Here is a 19,801-nt window from a genome sequence, read left to right on the forward strand (position 1 = left end):
GTGTTTTCTTCTCATTTTTTCTCATTCAACCCCGAACATCCAGAAACTTCCGCCAGATGTTTAAGACCTGTGAGCTCCAGACGTGTGAGGATCGGATGTTCCTGCTCTCCTGATAAACAAAACCAATCAGCTTAACCTTCACTGACCTTTGGTCAGAGTGTGTTTGGTTGCAAGGAGAGCCCCCGGCCCCCGGCCTCCAACCCCCCCCCACACACACACACGACTCCAGACAAAAGCCAACAATAATATTTGATTAAAGAGGAGTTCGAACTTTAGTCGTATCGCCTAGAAAAATCCTTTAGTTTTTACCAAATTTAAGAATATTCGTCAATTATGCTTTTATTTCATGAGAAATTATGAGTGACATGGGGAACGATGCAGGAAAAAAAAAATCCGAACTCTGCAAAAGTGACAAAATCGAATGATCAATGGTCCTTTTTCTGAATTGTCCTAATTTGTCTCAAAGGTGCCGTTTCGCTTTCACGGTTTTGCCATTGCTTTTTAAATGTTTTATTAGAATACATACATTTTGGTTTGAATCTATTATAATGCACAAATAATAAACATTTCCAACTACATTACTCTTTTTTTAACCATTGGTCTCCTCAGTACTCAAACTAAGTCCCAGTGATTGCATACTTGCATACTTGCACAGCTACTAGCTTATCTGTTTTTGCATGTCTGCGTCAGGTCTCAAACTGATACTGATACACCTATTGTTCGTTTCATGTTGCTGCATAAACGACGTCAAAGCCCTGCACTATAGATAACAGCATCACCCAAGCGGTGCTACTCTATGAAACCTAGATTTGATTTGCTATATAAGGCACCTGTTTCGGTGGAATGTTCTTCTCTAAAACTAAACAGCATTCTATAACAAAAAAATGCTTCAGTTCGGATAAGTTGTCAGATATTTAGTTACGTTATCTGCAACTTTTAAAATGATGTTGACACAAATCGGTCATAGTAATCGTCTCTGTGGTGGAGTGGCAATAAAGTGATTCTGTGTTGCACATTGGAGAGAGGTATGGGATGGACTACTGTGTTTTTTTAATCACAATCATGTTTTGTACCTTACTTGTTCTTCATCCTATGTCACACATCAGTGCCCAAATCATTAACTGACAGATCCTGTTCGTCCTGAACTACTCTGATGGCACATGATGTTGAAGACACATTGTCCTAGTAAACAGTGGTGAGGTGAGAGCGTTCCAATCAATGTTTCCACAAGTCGTCTCACTTTATTCAACTAGTTTACCATATGCGGGATGTAAGACCATCAAAAATGTGTGGCAAATTGGCTGTTATTTGAAAAAAAATGAAATAATTCTATGTTTCTAAAATGTCCAACTTGTGAGTACAGGTAAATAGCTGGAGTTTGTGTGAGTGCATGTCTAGTAATGTTGTACCATATGTGAATTGTTATGTTTATATTAATCCACGAATGCCTATTTGTGTAACAACAATATATAGTATTCTTTCCTTGTTTTTTAAAAAGAACATGTAATACGTGTAAGAAAGGTAAAATGAAATCAAACACTACATAACAAATAGAATAATTGTACTTTTCTAAGTGCAAGAGCCTAAACCAAATCTATAAAGTAGAAAATAAACATATTAATGTAACAAATAAAACTATTTTCGAAATGAATTCGAAAAATTGTAATCTTACAGCACGAGTGGTCGACAGCTATTGGATTGGGAATTGTCAGCATCAGCGCGCCCCCTGCAGGACACTGTGTGAAATGTGTGACGTTGTGCACCGGAAACCACGTGGTTCATGTTTCCACACGCGCAGGCAGCAGCAATGAATCCGCTTTACTAGCGTGTAGTTTGTAATTGTATCATAAACCCACCACCTTCTTCGAAACGATGTCGGAGTTTAAAATCAACACCAAGTTCGCGCATAAATATGATTCATATCGGCAGAAAGAAGAGCTCCAGAGACGTAAGTGTGTGACCGAGGACGGCTAAACTACGTGCTAACGACCCAGCGTGGGGGTTAAAAGGAGTAGCGGGAGCTAACTGGCTTTAAGCTCCGCGACACGTTGTTATTACTGTGTATTTAACTCATATCTGGTTCTCCTTGTATTTGCCGCGCAGTGAAGGATCGATACGGCGACCAAAGTGGAGAGAGCGAGTCTTCCGAGTCCAGCTCCGAGGACAGTGAAGTGGTTAGCATCGCTGCTTCTTCCCCCCCGGCTAACGAGAACAAGCGGCTCGCCAAATGTTGTATATAAATATGTCGTCTAACCGACCGGCTGCCGTGTTGTGTCACAGGAAGTGGACCCCGGAGTCGAGAGGGACTTTTACAGAACACTGTCACTGCTTAAGAAGAAAGACCCCAAGATCTACCAGGCGGATGCAAAGTTCTACTCGGAGGGTGAGAGCCGCGTGCTGTTGCCGTTGGTGTTGCCTTCGCGGTCCCTGGGACATCTGTTAGTGTCTTTAAAGAACTGTCCGTAAACCTGACCTATACGTCTTCCAGTTGCATCGAGCGGTGATGAACAGCCTTCAACCTCTAAGAAGGCAGTGAAGCCCATGTTTCTCAGGGACTACGAACGTAAAGTCATCCTGGAGAAGGAGGGGTGAGTGGGCAGCGATCACGGTTTATTACAGTTTATTGACGGGCTCATTCAGCAATTACACACCTAGTGTTAGAACTAGGACGCTTTAGATTTGTCACAACTGATAACTTAATTGAAAGTAAATTAATCGCTGACTGTCCAGTATGGCGCACGGTTTGGTCACATTTGGTCCAAATTGAAACAATAAAATGTTTTTCTGATTTATACAATGTCTGTTTTTTAATTAAGCACATGCTTGTTGCCTAATATACTTGTGAGTGTTTACTTTAAACAGAAATTCTGTTAAATCATCATATCTAATTGGTAGATATGAGGTCACTATTGTCATGCATGTGTAATACATTATTTTACCACTAATGATGCCGCCTTGCTATTCTCCAAATTGGTTATCTTTTTTTATATAGTGTAAAAATTGCTGATCTTTTTATTTTATCTTCACAGCAAATTTGAGGATGAGGACGACAGTGACGACGAGGAGGAGGCCGCTTGGAGAATGGAGGTAGACTCAGCGAATAATTGATGTTAGATCTGGAATGCGGAGAGACGATGTTTTTATTAATCATTGTTTTATTCCAAAGAGAGCCGCCTCTCCGAGCTACATTCAGGAGCAGCGGGAGCTGAAAAACAGGTATGACTCAGACGTCAAATGTGTAGTAGTCTGGCTGTATAACCATATCACTTTTAACATAAACCTAAACCCTTCCCCAGCTTCCGTAAATTCATCCAGGACAGCGACGATGACAGCGATGCCGGGAAGCAATCAGAGTTTCTCACCAGGAGGATGAAAACGCAGGCGGAGAAGGTCCGAAGCTCTTACTTCCCAATCGCAGGAACGGAGAGGAAAGAGTCACAGAACAGGATCAAACTTTCTCTAACCCCGTGTCTGTCTGTAGGACAACGAGGAGGCCGACTATATGGAGTGGCTGAAGGGCCAGGCGGACCTGGAGGGCCCGGAGGAGGTGAAGGACATGGTGAGTGAGCGTGTGAAAGCACAGCGGGGAGAGTGTAGGAACTTGGGTGTTTCTCAGTTATGAGACTGTGTGTGCGTTGGGACAGAAATACTTAAGGGACTACTGGAACGACCCGAAGTTGGACGAGAAGGAGCGTTTCCTGAGGGACTACGTCCTCAACAAGGGCTACATCGACGAGGACGACGCTGACAGCAAACGGTACGTTGCCGCCCGCGTGGACCTCGACTCTGTTTTCCCCGGTGAGGGAGGGCTAACCAGCAAAAACTCTCCCGATGGCTGAAGGATCCCGACCTACGACGAGGTGGTCCAGGACGACGTGGAGGACTCCGAGGAGGAGGGGGAGACTTTCTTGGAGCGGCAGGAGGACTTTGAGAGGAGCTACAACTTCCGCTTCGAGGAGCCCGACGCTCAGAAGATCAAGACGTATCCCCGCAGCATTGCCACGTCCGTGCGCTCCAAAGACGACAGCAGGAAGCGCAAAAGGGACGAAGTGAAAGAAAGGAAGGAAAAGGTTTGATTCATGGTTATGAATATAAATATTTCATCTAAAATCTAACCAGGCCCTTCAACATGGTAATACACTTCTCTCGCTCCGCCTCGAAGTACGAAAAGCCTTCGCTGATGAGATAATACCAACGTCTCTCCCTGCTTCTCCTCCGCTTCCCTTCCCAAACAACCGTTTCAGGAGAAAGAGCAGAAGCGGGAGCAGCTGAAGCAGCTCAAGAACCTGAAGCGAAACGAGATCGTGGAGAAGCTGAAGAGGCTCAAGGAGCTGACGGGCAACGAGGAGCTCGCCTTCAGCCAGGCCGACCTGGAGGGGGAGTTTGATCCACAGCAACACGACCAGCTAATGCAGGTGGGTGCAGAAACACACACACACACACACACGTTGTGCCACAAACGTTGTTTCTTGTGCGCTCACTCAACCAACCAATAGCCGAAGGCCTCACAGGGATCGTCCAATCATAAGCTCAGCAATTGTAACTGTTCAGCTTTGGATTAATACGCACGTTGAAGCTGTGTGTCTGCAGCTGTATTTGAGGAGTTTTGAGGGGGTTCTTTTGTTTCAAAACTGAAATGGCAAAATAATAAGCAGTTTGGTTGAACACAATTCTCTGCTTTCACGAGACGACCACGCTCACCCAGGTGTGCTGCGTCTGGCTGATTGGGCTTGTCCTCGGTGGGGTGGGGTGGGGGTGGGGTTGTAGCTTCCTCTTCATTTAGTGGTTTCCAGCCAAAGGAGGTGCATGTGTCCCGTGTAAACTCCTCTGCAACTTTTGTCCTTTCTTCGTTTAAATCCAGAAATTCTTCGGGAATGACTACTACAAAGGAGAAGAAGGCGAGAAGCCTCACTTTGATGATGAAGACGAAGATGAGGGTAAGCCTGCGGCGTATTCTGTATGTTGCCTGATGCTGGAACTGGCGTGTTGTATTCGAGTGCATCAAGGCCTCCACGTCGCACTTTGACTCCTCCCTGAGCTCTGAAAGGAATCCTGCTGAGAAACAAAATGTTTATTGCACTAACGCATCACAGAAGATTCAACTCGTGTGTGTGCGTGTGTGTGTGTCTCAGAGTCGTGGAACTGGGACAGGTGGACGGGCGAAGCTCAAGAGGAGCACTGCAGTGAGAATGATGCCTCTGGGCCCCACTGCGAGGATCAGAACTTCATTGTGAGTACGCTCCTCTTTATGACCTCAGGGTGAGAGGTCGAGGTCAGTCACCTGTGAGAGGGTTTCTTTTTCTGGGAAGAAAAGTTCACCTAAAGCCCCCCTCCCCTTTGAAACAGATGGATGCAGACTACGACCCCAACCAGCAGCCGGCCTCCAAGAGAAAGAAGCAAAAGGAACGAAAGAAGTTGAAGAAGGAGGATTTGCCACTAATGAGCAAAAAGAGCAAAAAGTCTCACTTTGCAGAAGTCCTCACCCAAAAGAAGCCCGTGTTTGACCCGCGTAGGTGTCACTCAGGCTCCTCCTGATAAAAGCAACGGGGTCCTCCAACGGACGTTTGTGTAACCGCAGGTGTTTTTTTGTTTCAGAGGAGAAAAGCTTTGAGCAGTACTTGGACGAGTACTACAAGCTGGACTACGAGGACCTCATCGACGACCTCCCGTGCCGCTTCCGCTACAGGCAGGTGCTCGCCAACGACTTCGGCCTGAGCACCGACGAGGTGAGAGCGGCGCCGCCTGCACCTGCCGAGTGATTGGCTGTTGGTCGAGCTCTCGGCGCTCACACGTTCCACGTACGATGGTGCCGCTGGCAGAGCGATAGACGATTGATATGTGGGTAGTTGCTGGATAGTTTCAGCATTTCATGAGGCAGGTAAGATCTCAGATTCTGGTTATGGCTGCTTGAAGATGGGAATTCACCAACCATGTTTTAGTGTTGAGAGGGAATGCGGTTGTCTCTGACCGCTCATGACTGTCTTTTGGGGATTAGGAGTATAAACTTCCCGAGGAGCAGGACGGCGCTGCTGAGGTTGGTTTTAACCAGTTGGAAAAATATATCCACTATCCTCCTGCAGCCTCATACGCTCATCAGATCAACGTGCTCTAAGGTCCTGCTTGGGCTTAGATACTGCTGCCGAGTCATAATTGGACAAACTGCTTTGTGTGGGCGGGCTCTAGAGAATAGAAGATTTATTAAAGATAAACTTGGCCTAACGATGGATGTTGCTGTTGGTTGGGAGCGCTGCAGTGATGAGCCTTAAGTGACTGATCTGGTATTGCTTTTTCCTTTCTCGGGGAGAGCTCTGACCAGGGAATGATCTCGACTTAATCTTCTCTCTGAGCAGACCACCCAGCGGCTAAAAGGAAACTTTATGACCCAGACGAACTCTACAGGACTCCAAGCATGTGTAGCAGCAGTTTGAGTAATTCAATGCTCTGGTTCTTTCCTCAGATTTTAACTGCCAACGATAAGGAGCTGAACCAGTGGTGCACTCTGAAGAAGACCTGCATGTTCAGGTACCGGCTCCGGCCCAAAGGTCAACGTGGCCTTTCTGCTCTGTCGGGTCCTTTTCCAACTCTAAGAGGCCTTTGTCTTCCCAGGTCCGACAGAGCAGAGTCGTGTGACTTGAGGAACTATCAGATAATGGCGCAGAATGTGAAGAGGAAGCAGGCGATCCTGCGCTCTGTGTATTCTGAGTGAGTATAATGCAGTCAGCTCCTCCCCCCTCATGATCCACCATTAGTGGAGTAATGCAGAGCGTTTTTTCATCTTGCTTTAATCTACAGGGAAGACAAACCGCTGGAAGATAAGACCAAGCCGGGGAAGCAGCGACGCGATCATCCAAAGGACACAGAGAAGCAGGACCGAGCTGCAGGGGACATGGTGGACTCTGCAGAGGAGACGCCAGGCCAAGCTCTCGGAGAGGAAGCGGAAGAGATTCTGATTCCCAAGAAAATGAAACTCCAGGAGGAAGCCCAGACAGCGGTCTCCGCCGTGGAGAAAGCGGACAAAGCTGCAGAGGTGAGAAACCGGACTGAAAGGCCCAAATGGTCCACGAAGAAGCAAACGCACCCCGTTGGACGCCTCAGATCGGGAACCAGCAGGGTGAAGATCGGCGGCTGCGAGTTCAGTAAGCAGAGACTGAAGGCCTACGGTCTGAACCCCAAGAGACTGTTCTTCAGACAGCTCGGCAGGCAGAAACGAAAAGAACCGAAGAAGCTGGAGGAGAAAAAACAGGCGTGAGCCACCATCTGAGTGAACTGTACAATCATAGATGTCTGAGAATTTAACACATTGTCGAATTATAAATTCCCTTTTTGTTTAAATTAGAGCTTTTTTTTTTTTTTTAAGGTTTCAATCATTTTCTGTTATACCCAGTGTACGCTTTAACTACACAATAATAAAGATTATTACAATTAAACGTTTTATCTTGCTACATTCATATTGTGTTTACATTTCACTCACTTTGATAACAGATGTTAGTAGTGAAAATTGTTTTCTCAACTTTCCAAATGTAATGTTGACTCACATTAACGCTCTGGCTGTCTTAATCCTTTCACAGCTGTTTAAAGCAGATGTGTTATTAAGCCGTTCATGTGGGTGAAAGCAAACTGGAACCACACTTTAGTATAATGCAGAGGTTCTGTCCTCTGCTGTCTGTTCCATTCGATTTCCTATGGAAAACACGCTGGCATGATCAACACGTCGGCTTAAAAGTTGTACCTTTGCCCTGAACCTGTAAGTTCTGAGTGCTACCTGGAAGAGCTGCTTCATGAACCAGAATCTGTGTGAAGCTTCCAGATTGGAAGCAAAACGTCATAAAAGGGTAGTGCACCTTAACTGATGAGACCCAATTCCCACTGGGGGGGGGCTAGCCTGCTACATTTAGCATTATGTTAACAAAAACGAATGCGTTTTACAATGTGGAAATATTTTTCACTTCACGCCAAATCTCATTGAAGGGTTGGATGTAATTAATCATCCGTGATACTGACTTTGGCAACAAGCGACATGCAGCGTGGCGCTTTTCTTCTTGTACGGCAGCGGGCGCTATGACGGTCCGCCAATGACCACAGAAGAAGAGGCGGTGGCAGCAGAAGAAGAAGAAGAGGCGCGCTCACGGGGAGGATTTGAATCATCGCACTGAAGAGCTGTAGGTTCGTTTTCTGTCTGACTTTAACGTAATAACCGTATTAACGTCATCTTTGCCTCACGGACAATGTGCTCACTTTTTACTTTTTACAGTCGATGCTGTTGTGTGCAATTTGTTTAATGAGTCTGCAGCATTTTATCGTAGTTAAGCTAACTTTAGCTGCGTAGCTAACGATCCTGTTGTAAACAAGGCAAACGAGTAATCACTGTTATTGTGAGTTGCTTTTCCTGGTCGATCTTAAGTTAATGCGTAGTTTAAAAGTTCTATTAATTTAGCTTTAGAAACTTTCAAGTGCAGTTCTGTGCAATCTTGTTCGATTTAAAGTAGTTGATTTATCAATTTATTTATTTAATATACTCAAGATGTTACTGTACCTTTTTTTTGTCAGTTCAAATTACGAGGCGTTGTGTTAAATGTCAATGAAGTCAACACTTATTATCCTTATAAGTGTTTATCTTTAGGTTTAACCTTTTCTCTTATGGGCTTCCTAGCTGCCACAATGGCTCAATGTCATAAATTCAATGACTTGGTGGAGACGGCGGAGGGGTTGGTGGCCTTCATCAACAGCAGCCAACCGGAGAAGCTGAGACAAGTCAAAGATGAACATCAGGCTCTTTTTGACAACCACATGAAAACCAAAAAGATTGTCGCGCAGATTTTAAAAGGCAAGTGGTCCGATATTCTCTATTGTGACTCAGCTGTCTACGTGCTCTCCGTGAAAGATTGTGTAGATTCATTTACCTTCAAATAAAAAATTAGTTTCGACTGGATCCAGTCGTTCTTACTTTCATCTAAAATGCTCGGTCTTTTCCTCCGCTGTCTCTCTCTGTCTCCCGTCCCCCAGATGTGGGAGAGATTGAGGAGAGGGCGGGGCAGATGCTGCTGGACATGGAGGAGGAGAAGACCAGAAGGGAGAGGGAGCTGCAGAGCCTGGGGGAGCAGCTGAGACAAGCCGCCGCCAAGAGCCAGATGACCGACTCAGAACTACAGTATCTTCTCATACCTTGTGGAGAATCCAATGAAAGTCCCTTTGACTCCCCTCTTGCTTTGATTGATTCAGATGTACTTCCGGACACGGGAATCCATGTTATGGACTTTTATTTGCAGCTGTGCTTTATTTATGTTTTTACTTCTGTTACTTTGTTGGCTTCCTTAATCCTTCATCCAGATTTCTGCAGAGAGAGTTTGAGAGCCTGAAAAACACGGAGCACGAGCTGGTGACTCTTCAGAGCGAGGTGGACGAAGACACGACCGAGGTCATCCCTTCAGCAATGTGAGTCTCAGATAATAAGTAATGGAAATCTCTTGTCAAAGGCGTTGTCCCACTGCCGTTGCTTCCTTCAGACAGAGAATGTAAATCTGGCCCACATAGACTTGAAACGTGTTATGTTTCCCTCTGCACATCGTAGTTTGCTTCTAGTTTTTTTTTTTCTGCAGGGAGATATTACTTTATACAGCAGTTGCAAGTAGTTTTTTTCCGTCAACAGATACGTGGCTCAGGTGTACTACCTCGTAACCAAGATCAAGTGGGAATATGACACGCAGCCCAACATCCTAAAAGGAGGTACGGATTGCTTTTCTCTTTGCCGTGTCTGAGGACGCTCTACATGTCCTCAGTCTGTCTTCTCGTCCCGCAGTGCACTACGGCGCAGACCTGGCGACTCCCATCAACATCGACACCTCCACGCGGCCTCGGAGCGACGTGAGCGACCAGCTGTGGGGCTTTGTCAGCACTGAGTGGTAGCCGCGTTATCACACGGGATCGTTGCGTTATTGTTGTTTGTCCGTAGATGTCTGTGTTTTTGGCCGTTCTGTACGCCGCTGATACTGTTTTCAAAATAAAATATCTTTTGTGGGGGTTTTTTTCTCAAATGTTTTTGTTCAATGTGGACTCATCAGAGCAGTTTGGAGTCCCGGAGGACGGAGTTGGCCACTAGATGTCGCTGCAGTCTATTTACACCTACATGGTTTTGCAAAGAAACTTTTTTTTTTCTTTTTTTTTACAGTTTTTAAAATAGTTGGTTCTGTGTGCTTAGGAACCCTAAGATGCTATTTAAAGCGTTAGAAGAGGCTTTTGGGTGGATTGGTCAGACTGGTTTAGACCAGTGGTTGCCTACTGGTTTTGTCATCTGTCATGTGAGCTCGAGTACCCCTCCATCAACACCACCTGTCATGCTCCAACTGTTTTCGTCATTAATGTCTAAAACTGTTAGTTTAACCCATCTAAATACATGAAGGCGGATGTCAAATGTCATTGTTTAGGTTCAGTTTGCCTTTGCACTCATCCCACCGGAAGCTATCCTTACATTAACTAGAAAACCCCTTGTCTCTTTGAACTCGTTGGCCTGCGTGTAAGCGGTGTGTTGTGTTCAGGGACAGAATGATGGGCGGCACACTGCTTATTATGTACTGTGTGTACTGAAGTAAACACACAAATGTTACCTCATTTGACTTGTGTATTTTTGTCCCGTGCATGACAGTGGTGAGTTAGTGAAAATGTAGTGAAGTGGCGCGATGAGAGGCGCTGACGTCTCTTCTTCTCTGCAGCACTCAGAGAAACCCCGGCCCGCGGTGTCATTTCCCACAGGCCCACCTCGTTCTTTCGCGACCCCCTCACACCTTCGGCGTTGGGTTGGGAGGGGGGTTGACGCCCACGCGTTGGCGTGGACCGCGCCTCGTTTCCGCTCATCTCCACCTCAGCAACACACACCGCGCATCTTAACGACAGACTAGTGCCGCTGTTTATATATATATATTACATTTATTTAATTATATAGTTTATAAATGTGTGTGTATGTGTATATATATATATATATGTGTATATATATATATATATATGTGTATATATATATATATATGTGTATATATATATATATATATATATATATTATATATATATATATATATATATATATATATATATATATATATATATATATATATATAAACTAGAACGTGTCTATATTGGTTTCAGGCAATATATTCATTTATATTAGAAAACAGTAAAACAGATTAAAATCTCTTAATAGTTGCTCTTGGTATTTGCAAAGCATTTTGTTTCATGCAGCCAGGTTTGTGTTACATGTCACACAACAAAAATAGAGGAAAGCTGTCTGAATGTGTAGAATATATGTAGTTAATGTATTTGAATAGCATTTGTACTGTCTGGATTATTCTGTAGTGCTTTTGTAACCACTTGCTGCGTATTTCAAGTTAAAATCGGCAGTGAGGAACGGGAAGGATGTTGTTCAGGCTGCTTAATTATTAACAGTAAAGAATATACACAAGGCTCCATAGAAACTTCATTTACACGCTTTATTCAGTGCACATTTAAAAACCAAAGTGACATTTTAACTTAAGTAAGGTTTTTACAATACAAAACAGCTCTGTTAAGCTCAGAAAAGGCTATACATATATATATATATTTACAAATTATACAGAAATCTGTAAATAGATGTATTTTTCTATACATGTATGTACAATATTACAATCGGAAAATAATCTATTCTAATCTTACGTGACCACAATGGAATTCCCCAGACGGCACCATGCAGCCTTATACGGATCGCTGTTGTGTGGAAGACGATTGTATCTCAACTCGAAAGAAACCGATCCATATCACGGTTGGACGTTTTCCAGCGAGGAAAATGCAATGTTTGTGTTTGCAGCAGATCGCCCCATGTTCTGCACTGTGAGACCCAGAAGGTCCTCACCGGGCCTCCCAAGTTCAGCCTCATGGCCTCCTAGTCCTTCGCTGTGTGTCGCTGCATGTGTTGATCGGGGGACCTCCAAAGCTCCCCCCCGGCCCCTCAGCATGACGTCCCCGAGGGGCGCCGAGCCTCTGATCTGGGGCCAAGGGGAGGGGGGGGAGGCACCACACGGCACTGCTGCTGACCAAAACCCACATGGCAAAAATTACATGGGTTTGGCACAGCAGATTTTGGGCGTGTTCGTAACAACGTATCATTAAACACGCCGCGCGGGGGGAGAGGAGATAAGGGTGAACCTCCCGCCCGGGCTCTGGCCGCAGACTGTCAGATGTGCAGCTTGATTGGCTGGTATTCATGTGGAACGTCTGCACACCAGCCTTTGATTTCATTTCATGTGGGAAAACTGACACTGACAAAAACGAAATGTCTTCCAGAAGGAAAATCCTCTGATAAATACTGACTGAAAAATAAAGTACTGCTAGTTTTCCACAAGAAACCGCAAGCTGCTATTTAGCCGTTGGCGTTTCTTTTTTTTTACATTATAGTCTTTCTCCCAAAACCTTGACTTCAATCACGCTCACAGCTTACAGCTTATTCAGCTTACAACCCAAACTCTGGCAGAGTGCAAAACCAAAGTCTGTCACTCGCCTGCAGCACGACTCTAGAGGGAAGCCTCAGCCCGAACGTCCGATCCGCTCGGTCATGTCTTAGACATCCTGGGGTAAATGGCCTTGATTGTGGAGGGCGTTAAGTTCCCGGAGGACACTGTCGTCTCCAGCCCCTCCAGTCTGTGGGACGCCACGTCGGTCTTGCTGGTGCTGCACTCCAGGAAGGGTATCCCGATCTTCTTCACCTGCCCGTCCTTGGTCAGCAGGCAGTGTCTGCAGAGCAGCCTGAGGATGGCCCTCCTCATGTCCTTGCTGGTCAGGGTGTAGATGATGGGGTTGAGCAGGGAGTTGAGCATGGCGATGACCAGGAAATAGTCCGCTTTGAAGAGCACCGAGCAGCTTTTGGCCGGGCAGTGGAAGTCCAGCAGCAGGAGGATGAACAGGGGCAGCCAGCAGGCGATGAAGACCCCCAGGACTATGGTGACCGTCTTCAGCAGGGCCATGTACTTCTGGGACTTGCGGTAGAGGCCCTTGCGCTGCGGCACCGAGGCCAGCCGCTGGGTGTTGAACTTGACAATGCGGAAGATGCGGACGTACAGCACCACGATGGACATGAGGATGGCGCTGAACACGGTGATGCAGAAGAGGATGTAGCTCTTGGAGAAGAGCGGGAGCACCGTGGAGCACTGGTCCAGGCGTCCCATGCAGTTCCAGCCCAGGACGGGCAGGACGCCCAGGAACACGGACAGCACCCAGCTGGCCCCGATCAGCGCAAACATCCGGCCCTGCTTGTCTCCCTGGTACGGCTTCATCCTCACCATGGTGACGTGGCGCTCTATGGCGATGGCCAGCAGGCTGATGACCGAGGCGGCGAGCATGATGAACACGCCGCCCTCCCGCAGGAACCACAGCACGGGGGTCAATAGCATGGTGGTGGCGCCGGACGTCAGGATGTTCACCATGTAGGTGAAGCCTGCCAGCAGGTCCGAGAGAGTCAAGTTGCCCAGCAAGTAGTACATGGGCAGGTGGAACTTCTTGTTCTTCCAGATGGCCAGAAGCACCACGGCGTTCTCGGCGACAATAAACAGGCAGACCAGCAGGAAGGCGATGTCCTGGGGTTTGAGGCCTTCTTTGTAGTCTTTGGCGTCCAGCTTCCCCGTGAAGTTGTAGTGTTCCAGGATGACCGTGTTGTTGTGGTAGGAGCGGAACATGCGAAGCAGGTTTCCTGTGGAGGGGGACATGGTGATGGCGGAAGGGGCCACAACGGCATAGGCATCATGGAAAGACTCTGTAGTCATTTTGTTTTGTTCTTCTTCCTTTCTCTCCCTTATTATTGTATGTCACGATTAAATCCAAGGTGTCATATAGTCCTCTGGGTGGGCATTCTTCCTTTGGTAATTTATCTAAAAAATCGGGAAAAGTCAGAGGCCCCCAGCTGCTCTACGCAGAGGAAAGAGTTTCCCCTTTTAATGCTATCAAATAGGATTTCCTGTGGTTTGAGAATTTTCCTTCCCTTCCTGTCGTGTCCGGGCTGCGCGCTAGGGGGCGATGAGAGCCGGTCTGCACGGGACACAGGGGGGGGGGGGGGGGGGGGGTCAGGATGATGACAAACAAACAAACGCCACAATTACCGACAGCAAAACCAACTTTGATTACTGTGATCCAGTATCAAACTTCCCCGGAATAACCACAGACTACAATGTACATTAAGAAAACACGTTCAAAGTCCGAAGCAAAGTTATAATTATTATTTAGCTTGAACATAAAGCCGCTTTCTTACATTCAAAACTATTTATTTCAAACATTAAACCTATGTGACACAAAAACATGAAACTAATTCGTAGGTTTAAAATATTACGAAATAATACGAATGCGTGTTAGTGTTGTAATTGTTTAATTTAACTCATTTAACAATTTTGTCCTTTACCGATCATAAATTATTTATATAGGAGTCATGTTTTAATTGGTATGCATTCAATTCAATTAAAATCTCGGTATCTGTACTGTACCATGTTAACAGCAGGCTAAACGTAAGAGTTAAAAATGACCAGTTGCGCACAGAAATGTTCCTGTAACCGCATCCCGCACGGGCCAGCCGCGTTTCGCCGCTCTTTGCGCACCGCATCTAACCAACACGGTTAAAACGAAAACTTGTAAGAAACTTTCCCACGCACCTTTAAATACACGTACATGTCCCGTGGAAGCCCGGGCGGCAGCAGAAGGGGTCCCGCAGCGGGAGGAGACGCGGTGCGGAGTGGATCACTGCGCCACGGCGACATGTGAGTGCGCAGAGCGGAGCGCGGAGCAGGACTCGACACGCAGGGGGTTGGTCTATGAAGTTATTTAACCGCAACCATTTTCACTCCCTCCTTCGCCCGACCCCCCCCCCCCCCTCCCCCCCCCTTCTTATTTCAGTGATTTGCCCTCAGGAGGAATTAGAGGTCGACGACAGGTTGTTTCTGTACAATAAGAGGAAGAAAGTTAGATTTTCATGTTTCAGTTTGCCCGCAGGTGCTGTTCAGATGAGTGTAGCTCTTCTTTTATTTGTATGTGTTCAACAGGCGGAGGTAAATTATATGTTGCTCTTCGGGTTTGGATTATGTGTAAATCTCTCCCTCTCTTGTTCCCCCCCCCTTTGAAGAGAAACGTCACACTCCGAATTAAACTCTCTATGGACCACAAGTTCATTTGTCAGTGGAAAAATAGCAATTTGCAAGAAAGGTGCAGCTGGATCTGCTTTGCGGGTCAGAAAGTCCAGATTTCAGAGCATAACTAACCTCGTCTGTAATTATCTTCCAGCTCATATTTTTAAGAAACACTTTCTTGGCAGCAGCGCCATTTGTAGGTCCTTTCCACTCCACGCATTTTGAGAAATGGTTCCGCTCTGCTTTGAGTGATCATTTGTGTACAAAAACTACAAAAATCACCCTCTCCCTCGAGGAACAATCAAGGAACAAAGTCATGCTCAGACTGCAGGAAGGTGACACCTTTGAGTGTAACTTGCTTTCACTATAAAGCTCGATTCTCATTATCCCTCTGAACTGATTTGTGGTGTGAAAAGTGCTAAACAAATAACCAATTGACTGATGTTTTTAAGCGCCGTTCATATCTCCTTAAAGCCACCATCACATTGGCAAACACAGCTGGAGGAGAGATCCACTTCCCAGCCAAAGTCTTATCACCAGTCCCACCACTTCTTTACCTTTTAGATTAGTGCTTCTTGTTGCTGCTTTTCTAACCAAAATGTAAAGCACTTTTCAAGGGAATTCTGCAGGAAATGAACAACAACAACAAAAAGCAAAAAATAACGTGCATTTCCATGCTGGCGAGCCAGAAGAATCTACGGGGAAATTACGTAAGGTGAGGGTGGGAGAGCGAAGGCCCGAACCGGCAGCTTCTCTAAAACAGGAAACTGCCTCATTGTGCCTAGAGAGGAGAGGGATATCCTTGAGAAAAAACACAGATGAGGTCATGGTAGAAATTGACACACAGGGGCGGAGCCGTGACGTGCGGACAAAATCAAACGTAACACACACATAATTAACAAGTTACTCTTTTCCACTGCAGCTCGTGATTAATGGGGAATTTTTCTAAATGTGGCCACGTCGTTTTATGGAGCGCTTGCTCTTCCCTGGTGGTCTGTTTTTGAAAAAGTGATGTTTTCTTCACCCGAGTAGTTCTTAATTTAGCTTCAACAGCTTCCCACCACCACCACCACCACCACCACCACCACCACCACACCTGCTGGTCTGGGGTTGTCCTCCATTTAAGTGTCCGCCCGCTCCCTCACCCGTTTTGTTCCGCCTCCCCCGAAGGCCCACCCAAAGTGATAACCATTGATGAACTGCTCCTCTATCTCGGCCTCGGACAGTTACCCACCCCCACCCGCACCCCCACCCCTGCAGAGAGACAGTGACAGGCTCCCCAGCCTCCGGTTAGTTAACACACAAAGACCCGACCGCGGGACTCGACAACGCTCCGTCTTCTCTGTCGTCCCACAGCAGAGTCCTGCCCCGTCACTGCCTCCTCCCCCCGGGGCAACGGGCCACACTGCGAGTGGAGATTCACTGGTTGTTGTTTCGTCACGGACTGCCCAGTATCCCCTCGATGACCGACTGTTTCCCTTTTTTGGGGGACGAGGGGCCGGCGAGTCATGTGTCCCTGCTTCCAATGTAAAGAAACAAGGGAAACATTGCGAGAGCCCATTTGGGTTCATTTCACAGTAAAAAAAAAAAAAGAAAATAACACCTCAAAATGAGTCTCTCACCTCTCGCCAACAATTGAAGAAACACACGGCCTTTCTGTTCAACGTTATTCCCCAGAGGACAATGGAGTGAAATCACACCTCTCTAATTCACTCCTCACAATGACTTGTTAATGCTTTTGCAGCCGTTTGAATACAGACTCAGGTGGCGTAACTCTACTTTCCTTCAGTTCAGGAGATCGGCCCTTTCTTAAGCCAGGAAAAGCATCAAGGAAGGAACATTTAGGCCGTGGTGTTGAGCATACGTCACATAAAGGTCTGGTCACTCCTCATTTAGGAAATCTTTGATGTCTTGAGTCTGAAGGTTGCCCTCGGGTCATCGTTTTTTGAGAGTGGGTCCCTGCTGTGAGTGGAAAAATATGCCCCACCAGAGGCCGGTGCTAAACGAAGACGGAAACAGGGACTCTAATGTGGCGTCCAGCACTGTTGTGGCTGCCAGAGCTTTATGGGACGCCCAGAAATAGCCGGCACTTTTGTTACTTTTCTGCCACGCTGTTTCAAGTGCAGCTGTGCCGGGCAGCGACCTCGCTACGAGCGCCTAATGAGGCGAAATGGGAAGAACATACGTTAATGTTCCTTTTCCATTCCTTCCATGTATTCCTGTCAGGACAGATCGCCGTGCTGAACTCACCCTCTGCATGTTTGGTGTCCCCACCTTTCTTCTCCAGCAGCACTCAAATTCAGATCTAATCAGTGACCTTAGGTTCAGACCCTAACAGTGACAATCTTTTTACTGGCTCTCAAAAGTGACATTTAAATACCAAATGCTGGTGGGTCCGTCAAATGTCTGTTTTGCTCTGAACCCGGCATCAAGGAAAACACTTGTTTTGTCTGTTTAAAGCCAAAAAGCCTTTATCGAAAGCCTTTGCACAATAAAATGCACTCAATTATTTTCCTTCATTTTTTAAAATCAACTCACCAGTAAAGGTTTCAGTGGCGGGAAAAACGACAACTGTAAAATAGATGGAGATATTTCTGCCACAAATAAACACAGGAAGAGGCTGCTGTTCCTGCCCAGTTTGATTAGAGTTGAGCATACGTGGAGGTCAGTTGTGTCTATATGCAAACATCCTCCTTTTCTATGTAAACATACTTCTCGATTGACTGCAGCCGTTTACAAACAGCAGATTGTTTAGTCCTTTTCTGCTTATTCGTGATTTTCCTATCACCATCCACAAAGTGCTTCACCGAAATTGAATCCCACCAGTTTTGCTGAAGTGTGTTTCGGGTTGACCGCTGTGCTCTCTTGGCCTTCAAAGAGAGGAAACCCACTTTGTAATTGTTATTAAAGGGAGATGGCTGAGTCTGCTTTGTTGGCAGCCAGTGCTCGACCTCATTAGTCCAAAAGCCACTGGTACCATTTCACTTCAATTGTCTGGTCACGTGAACTGGCACGACACTGATTTATCTATTTACTTTTTTCGCTCGTGCTGATTTTTCATAAGGCCCTCAGGAGTTTTTCTAGCTTTAACAATGTGGAAAATGTGAGAAGATCAACACCATGTATTTTGTGAAAGGAGGGATGGGGAGGCATTAAAGGACTATTGGTGATGGCTTCTGCATCTGTGGCTGCACGTACTTAGATTTCAAATGGAACACCCCCTGAAGTTAGACTGCTTCTCAAAGTCAAACCAAACTCAGCAACCCTCCAGCCCCAAATCCAAGATGTCCTCCTATCAACAGTTAAGAGCTGTGCTAATGTACTCGGGTTTGTCATCATCCTCAGCTCGGACTTCTCATAGAGGCTTTGTTTCCCTTCGTGTTGAGCTCATTTCTCAGACGTTTTGTTCACTCTCGTCTCCACATTCCCACATGTTTAACATTTAACCCCCCCACCCTTTACCCTCTCCTCGTTGTGCATTTTCTGATAAACCCCCAAATGTCACCAAATGAAGAGGCATTCTTTCCTCACAAAGTACCCGATTAACACTCAAGCTGTTCTAATGTTTACGTCTTAACTTCATCAAAGGGGAAAATCCTCCTGATCGTATGTCGGAAAAAACCAAACTGGGTGAAGTCAAGCTTTTGTGAAGGCCGAAACGGCTCCTTGTTCCTAAAAGGCCGACCTTTGAGAGGCTTCCGCAGTGACCAAATGCTTCACAGAGACAGTCATTTACAATTCATCGGCTGCCGTGCGGCGGCCGCTGACAGACCGTAGCTCATGCTTTAATACGTGCGTATTTCTTTCCACGTTAGTTGTTAGGGGGGGTGAGATGTGAACGGGCGGTTTTTATGAAAGCTTGTTTTGTTCTAAGCAGCGGTTTGGGATGAGTTCATCTTGGAGGACGAAATGGAAGAAAGACCAAATGAGAGTTCCCACAAAAAGGGGGGGGCGGGACGGACCGAGTCATGAGAAATAGTAACCGGCCTCTGTGAGATTTATTCAAACTGCCTCAATGAGCAACTCGCCAACGACCCACCAGCGCTCCCTCCCGCCGGGGGGGGCGGACTCCTGCAGGAGCTCGCTGCGATGCTTTTCGTCAGTAAATGAAAGGCTGCATTGCTAAAGGAAGCCGGGCAGCAAGCAACTAGATTAGTAATACAATAATCTAATATGTGTTCAGGGAGTGAGGTAAAAGTCATTTTACTGCGGGGGTTAATAATATCCTATTACGACACTCCATTGTCTGCAATGGTTTCAGCACGCACCGGCCAGTCGCCTCGCGCACATTTCTATTCACCAGTCGACCGTATAAGCGTTTCCCCTCCAGTGAAAATAAGGCCGTAAATTTCACGGGCCGAACTCGAGGGGCCGACTTCCTGTCGGAAAGACTGTTCTATGACAAACGCAAGAAGGCCGATAAGGCAACAGCACGGCCATGTTGGGTGGGTCACTCCTCATAATTCTCAACCTTTTTGGCTTGTGACCCCTCAAAATGATGCTTTATTGGATCATTAGTCGCAGGTTTCCCACGTGTCACGTGGCGTTACGTTTTCCAAAGACGTCAGTCATCAAGAGCTTTTGCTTTTGAGGCTTTGAAACTGAAATGTACTGTTTCCGAATAGGAAGTGTGTGTCTGCGTGAGAACAACAAAACAGCCTCTTTCTCCATCACAATTG

The 19,801-nt window shown here is 46.3% G+C and overlaps 3 protein-coding genes and 1 non-coding gene across 6 annotated transcripts; 3 read left to right on the forward strand and 1 right to left on the reverse strand.

Annotated features, from left to right (window-relative positions):
* The first annotated feature begins 1,724 nt into the window (after window positions 1–1,724).
* kri1 (KRI1 homolog) lies at window positions 1,725–7,427 on the forward strand. The gene is made up of 18 exons (XM_040191462.2): window positions 1,725–1,948; window positions 2,104–2,174; window positions 2,281–2,383; window positions 2,489–2,588; window positions 3,030–3,087; window positions 3,167–3,216; window positions 3,297–3,390; window positions 3,482–3,559; window positions 3,645–3,757; window positions 3,842–4,070; window positions 4,245–4,415; window positions 4,862–4,937; window positions 5,133–5,230; window positions 5,347–5,509; window positions 5,596–5,726; window positions 6,458–6,522; window positions 6,607–6,702; window positions 6,793–7,427. The coding sequence occupies exons 1-18, from the start codon at window positions 1,873–1,875 to the stop codon at window positions 7,247–7,249; spliced, it is 2,229 nt and encodes a 742-aa protein (XP_040047396.2). The 5' UTR covers window positions 1,725–1,872; the 3' UTR covers window positions 7,250–7,427.
* LOC120828527 (Z30 small nucleolar RNA) lies at window positions 6,248–6,350 on the forward strand. Its single transcript, XR_005713545.2, has one exon. It is a non-coding gene; the product is annotated as a Z30 small nucleolar RNA (small nucleolar RNA).
* A 397-nt stretch (window positions 7,428–7,824) lies between the features above and the next one.
* spc24 (SPC24 component of NDC80 kinetochore complex) lies at window positions 7,825–10,605 on the forward strand. Of its 3 annotated transcripts, none has more exons than XM_040191464.2 (6): window positions 7,825–8,163; window positions 8,651–8,824; window positions 9,004–9,148; window positions 9,328–9,432; window positions 9,647–9,723; window positions 9,797–10,605. In XM_040191464.2, exons 2-6 carry the CDS (start codon window positions 8,659–8,661, stop codon window positions 9,901–9,903), a joined length of 600 nt encoding a protein of 199 aa, XP_040047398.2. In that variant the 5' UTR covers window positions 7,825–8,163; window positions 8,651–8,658; the 3' UTR covers window positions 9,904–10,605. The 3 variants fall into 3 exon arrangements, with proteins under 3 accessions (XP_040047398.2, XP_040047399.2, XP_077940700.1); XM_040191465.2 differs by having other exon boundaries at window positions 8,051–8,159; XM_078084574.1 differs by having other exon boundaries at window positions 8,131–8,187.
* An 855-nt stretch (window positions 10,606–11,460) lies between these two features.
* Window positions 11,461–15,031, reverse strand: s1pr5a (sphingosine-1-phosphate receptor 5a). Its single transcript, XM_040191559.2, has 2 exons — window positions 14,652–15,031; window positions 11,461–14,037 (listed from the first exon to the last, which is right to left on the reverse strand). Exon 2 carries the CDS (start codon window positions 13,773–13,775, stop codon window positions 12,570–12,572), a length of 1,206 nt encoding a protein of 401 aa, XP_040047493.2. The 5' UTR covers window positions 13,776–14,037; window positions 14,652–15,031; the 3' UTR covers window positions 11,461–12,569.
* Between the last annotated feature and the right edge of the window lie 4,770 nt (window positions 15,032–19,801).

The sequence above is a fragment of the Gasterosteus aculeatus genome, chromosome 11 (genome assembly GCF_964276395.1).
Source record: "Gasterosteus aculeatus chromosome 11, fGasAcu3.hap1.1, whole genome shotgun sequence".
Lineage (NCBI taxonomy): Eukaryota > Metazoa > Chordata > Actinopteri > Perciformes > Gasterosteidae > Gasterosteus > Gasterosteus aculeatus.

What these genes read in the sequence shown, in the direction of transcription:
- kri1 (XM_040191462.2), top strand. Translation starts at nt 1,873, where the DNA reads ATGTCGGAGTTTAAAATCAACACCAAGTTCGCGCATAAATATGATTCA. An exon ending in AACACGACCAGCTAATGCAG is followed by an intron (nt 4,416 to 4,861) that starts GTGGGTGCAGAA and finishes GTTTAAATCCAG; the next exon opens with AAATTCTTCGGGAATGACTA. An exon ending in CTGCGCTCTGTGTATTCTGA is followed by an intron (nt 6,703 to 6,792) that starts GTGAGTATAATG and finishes TTTAATCTACAG; the next exon opens with GGAAGACAAACCGCTGGAAG.
- spc24 (XM_040191464.2), top strand. Translation starts at nt 8,659, where the DNA reads ATGGCTCAATGTCATAAATTCAATGACTTGGTGGAGACGGCGGAGGGG. An exon ending in TGTCGCGCAGATTTTAAAAG is followed by an intron (nt 8,825 to 9,003) that starts GCAAGTGGTCCG and finishes CCCGTCCCCCAG; the next exon opens with ATGTGGGAGAGATTGAGGAG. An exon ending in GAGGTCATCCCTTCAGCAAT is followed by an intron (nt 9,433 to 9,646) that starts GTGAGTCTCAGA and finishes TTCCGTCAACAG; the next exon opens with ATACGTGGCTCAGGTGTACT.
- s1pr5a (XM_040191559.2), bottom strand. Translation starts at nt 13,775, where the DNA reads ATGACTACAGAGTCTTTCCATGATGCCTATGCCGTTGTGGCCCCTTCC.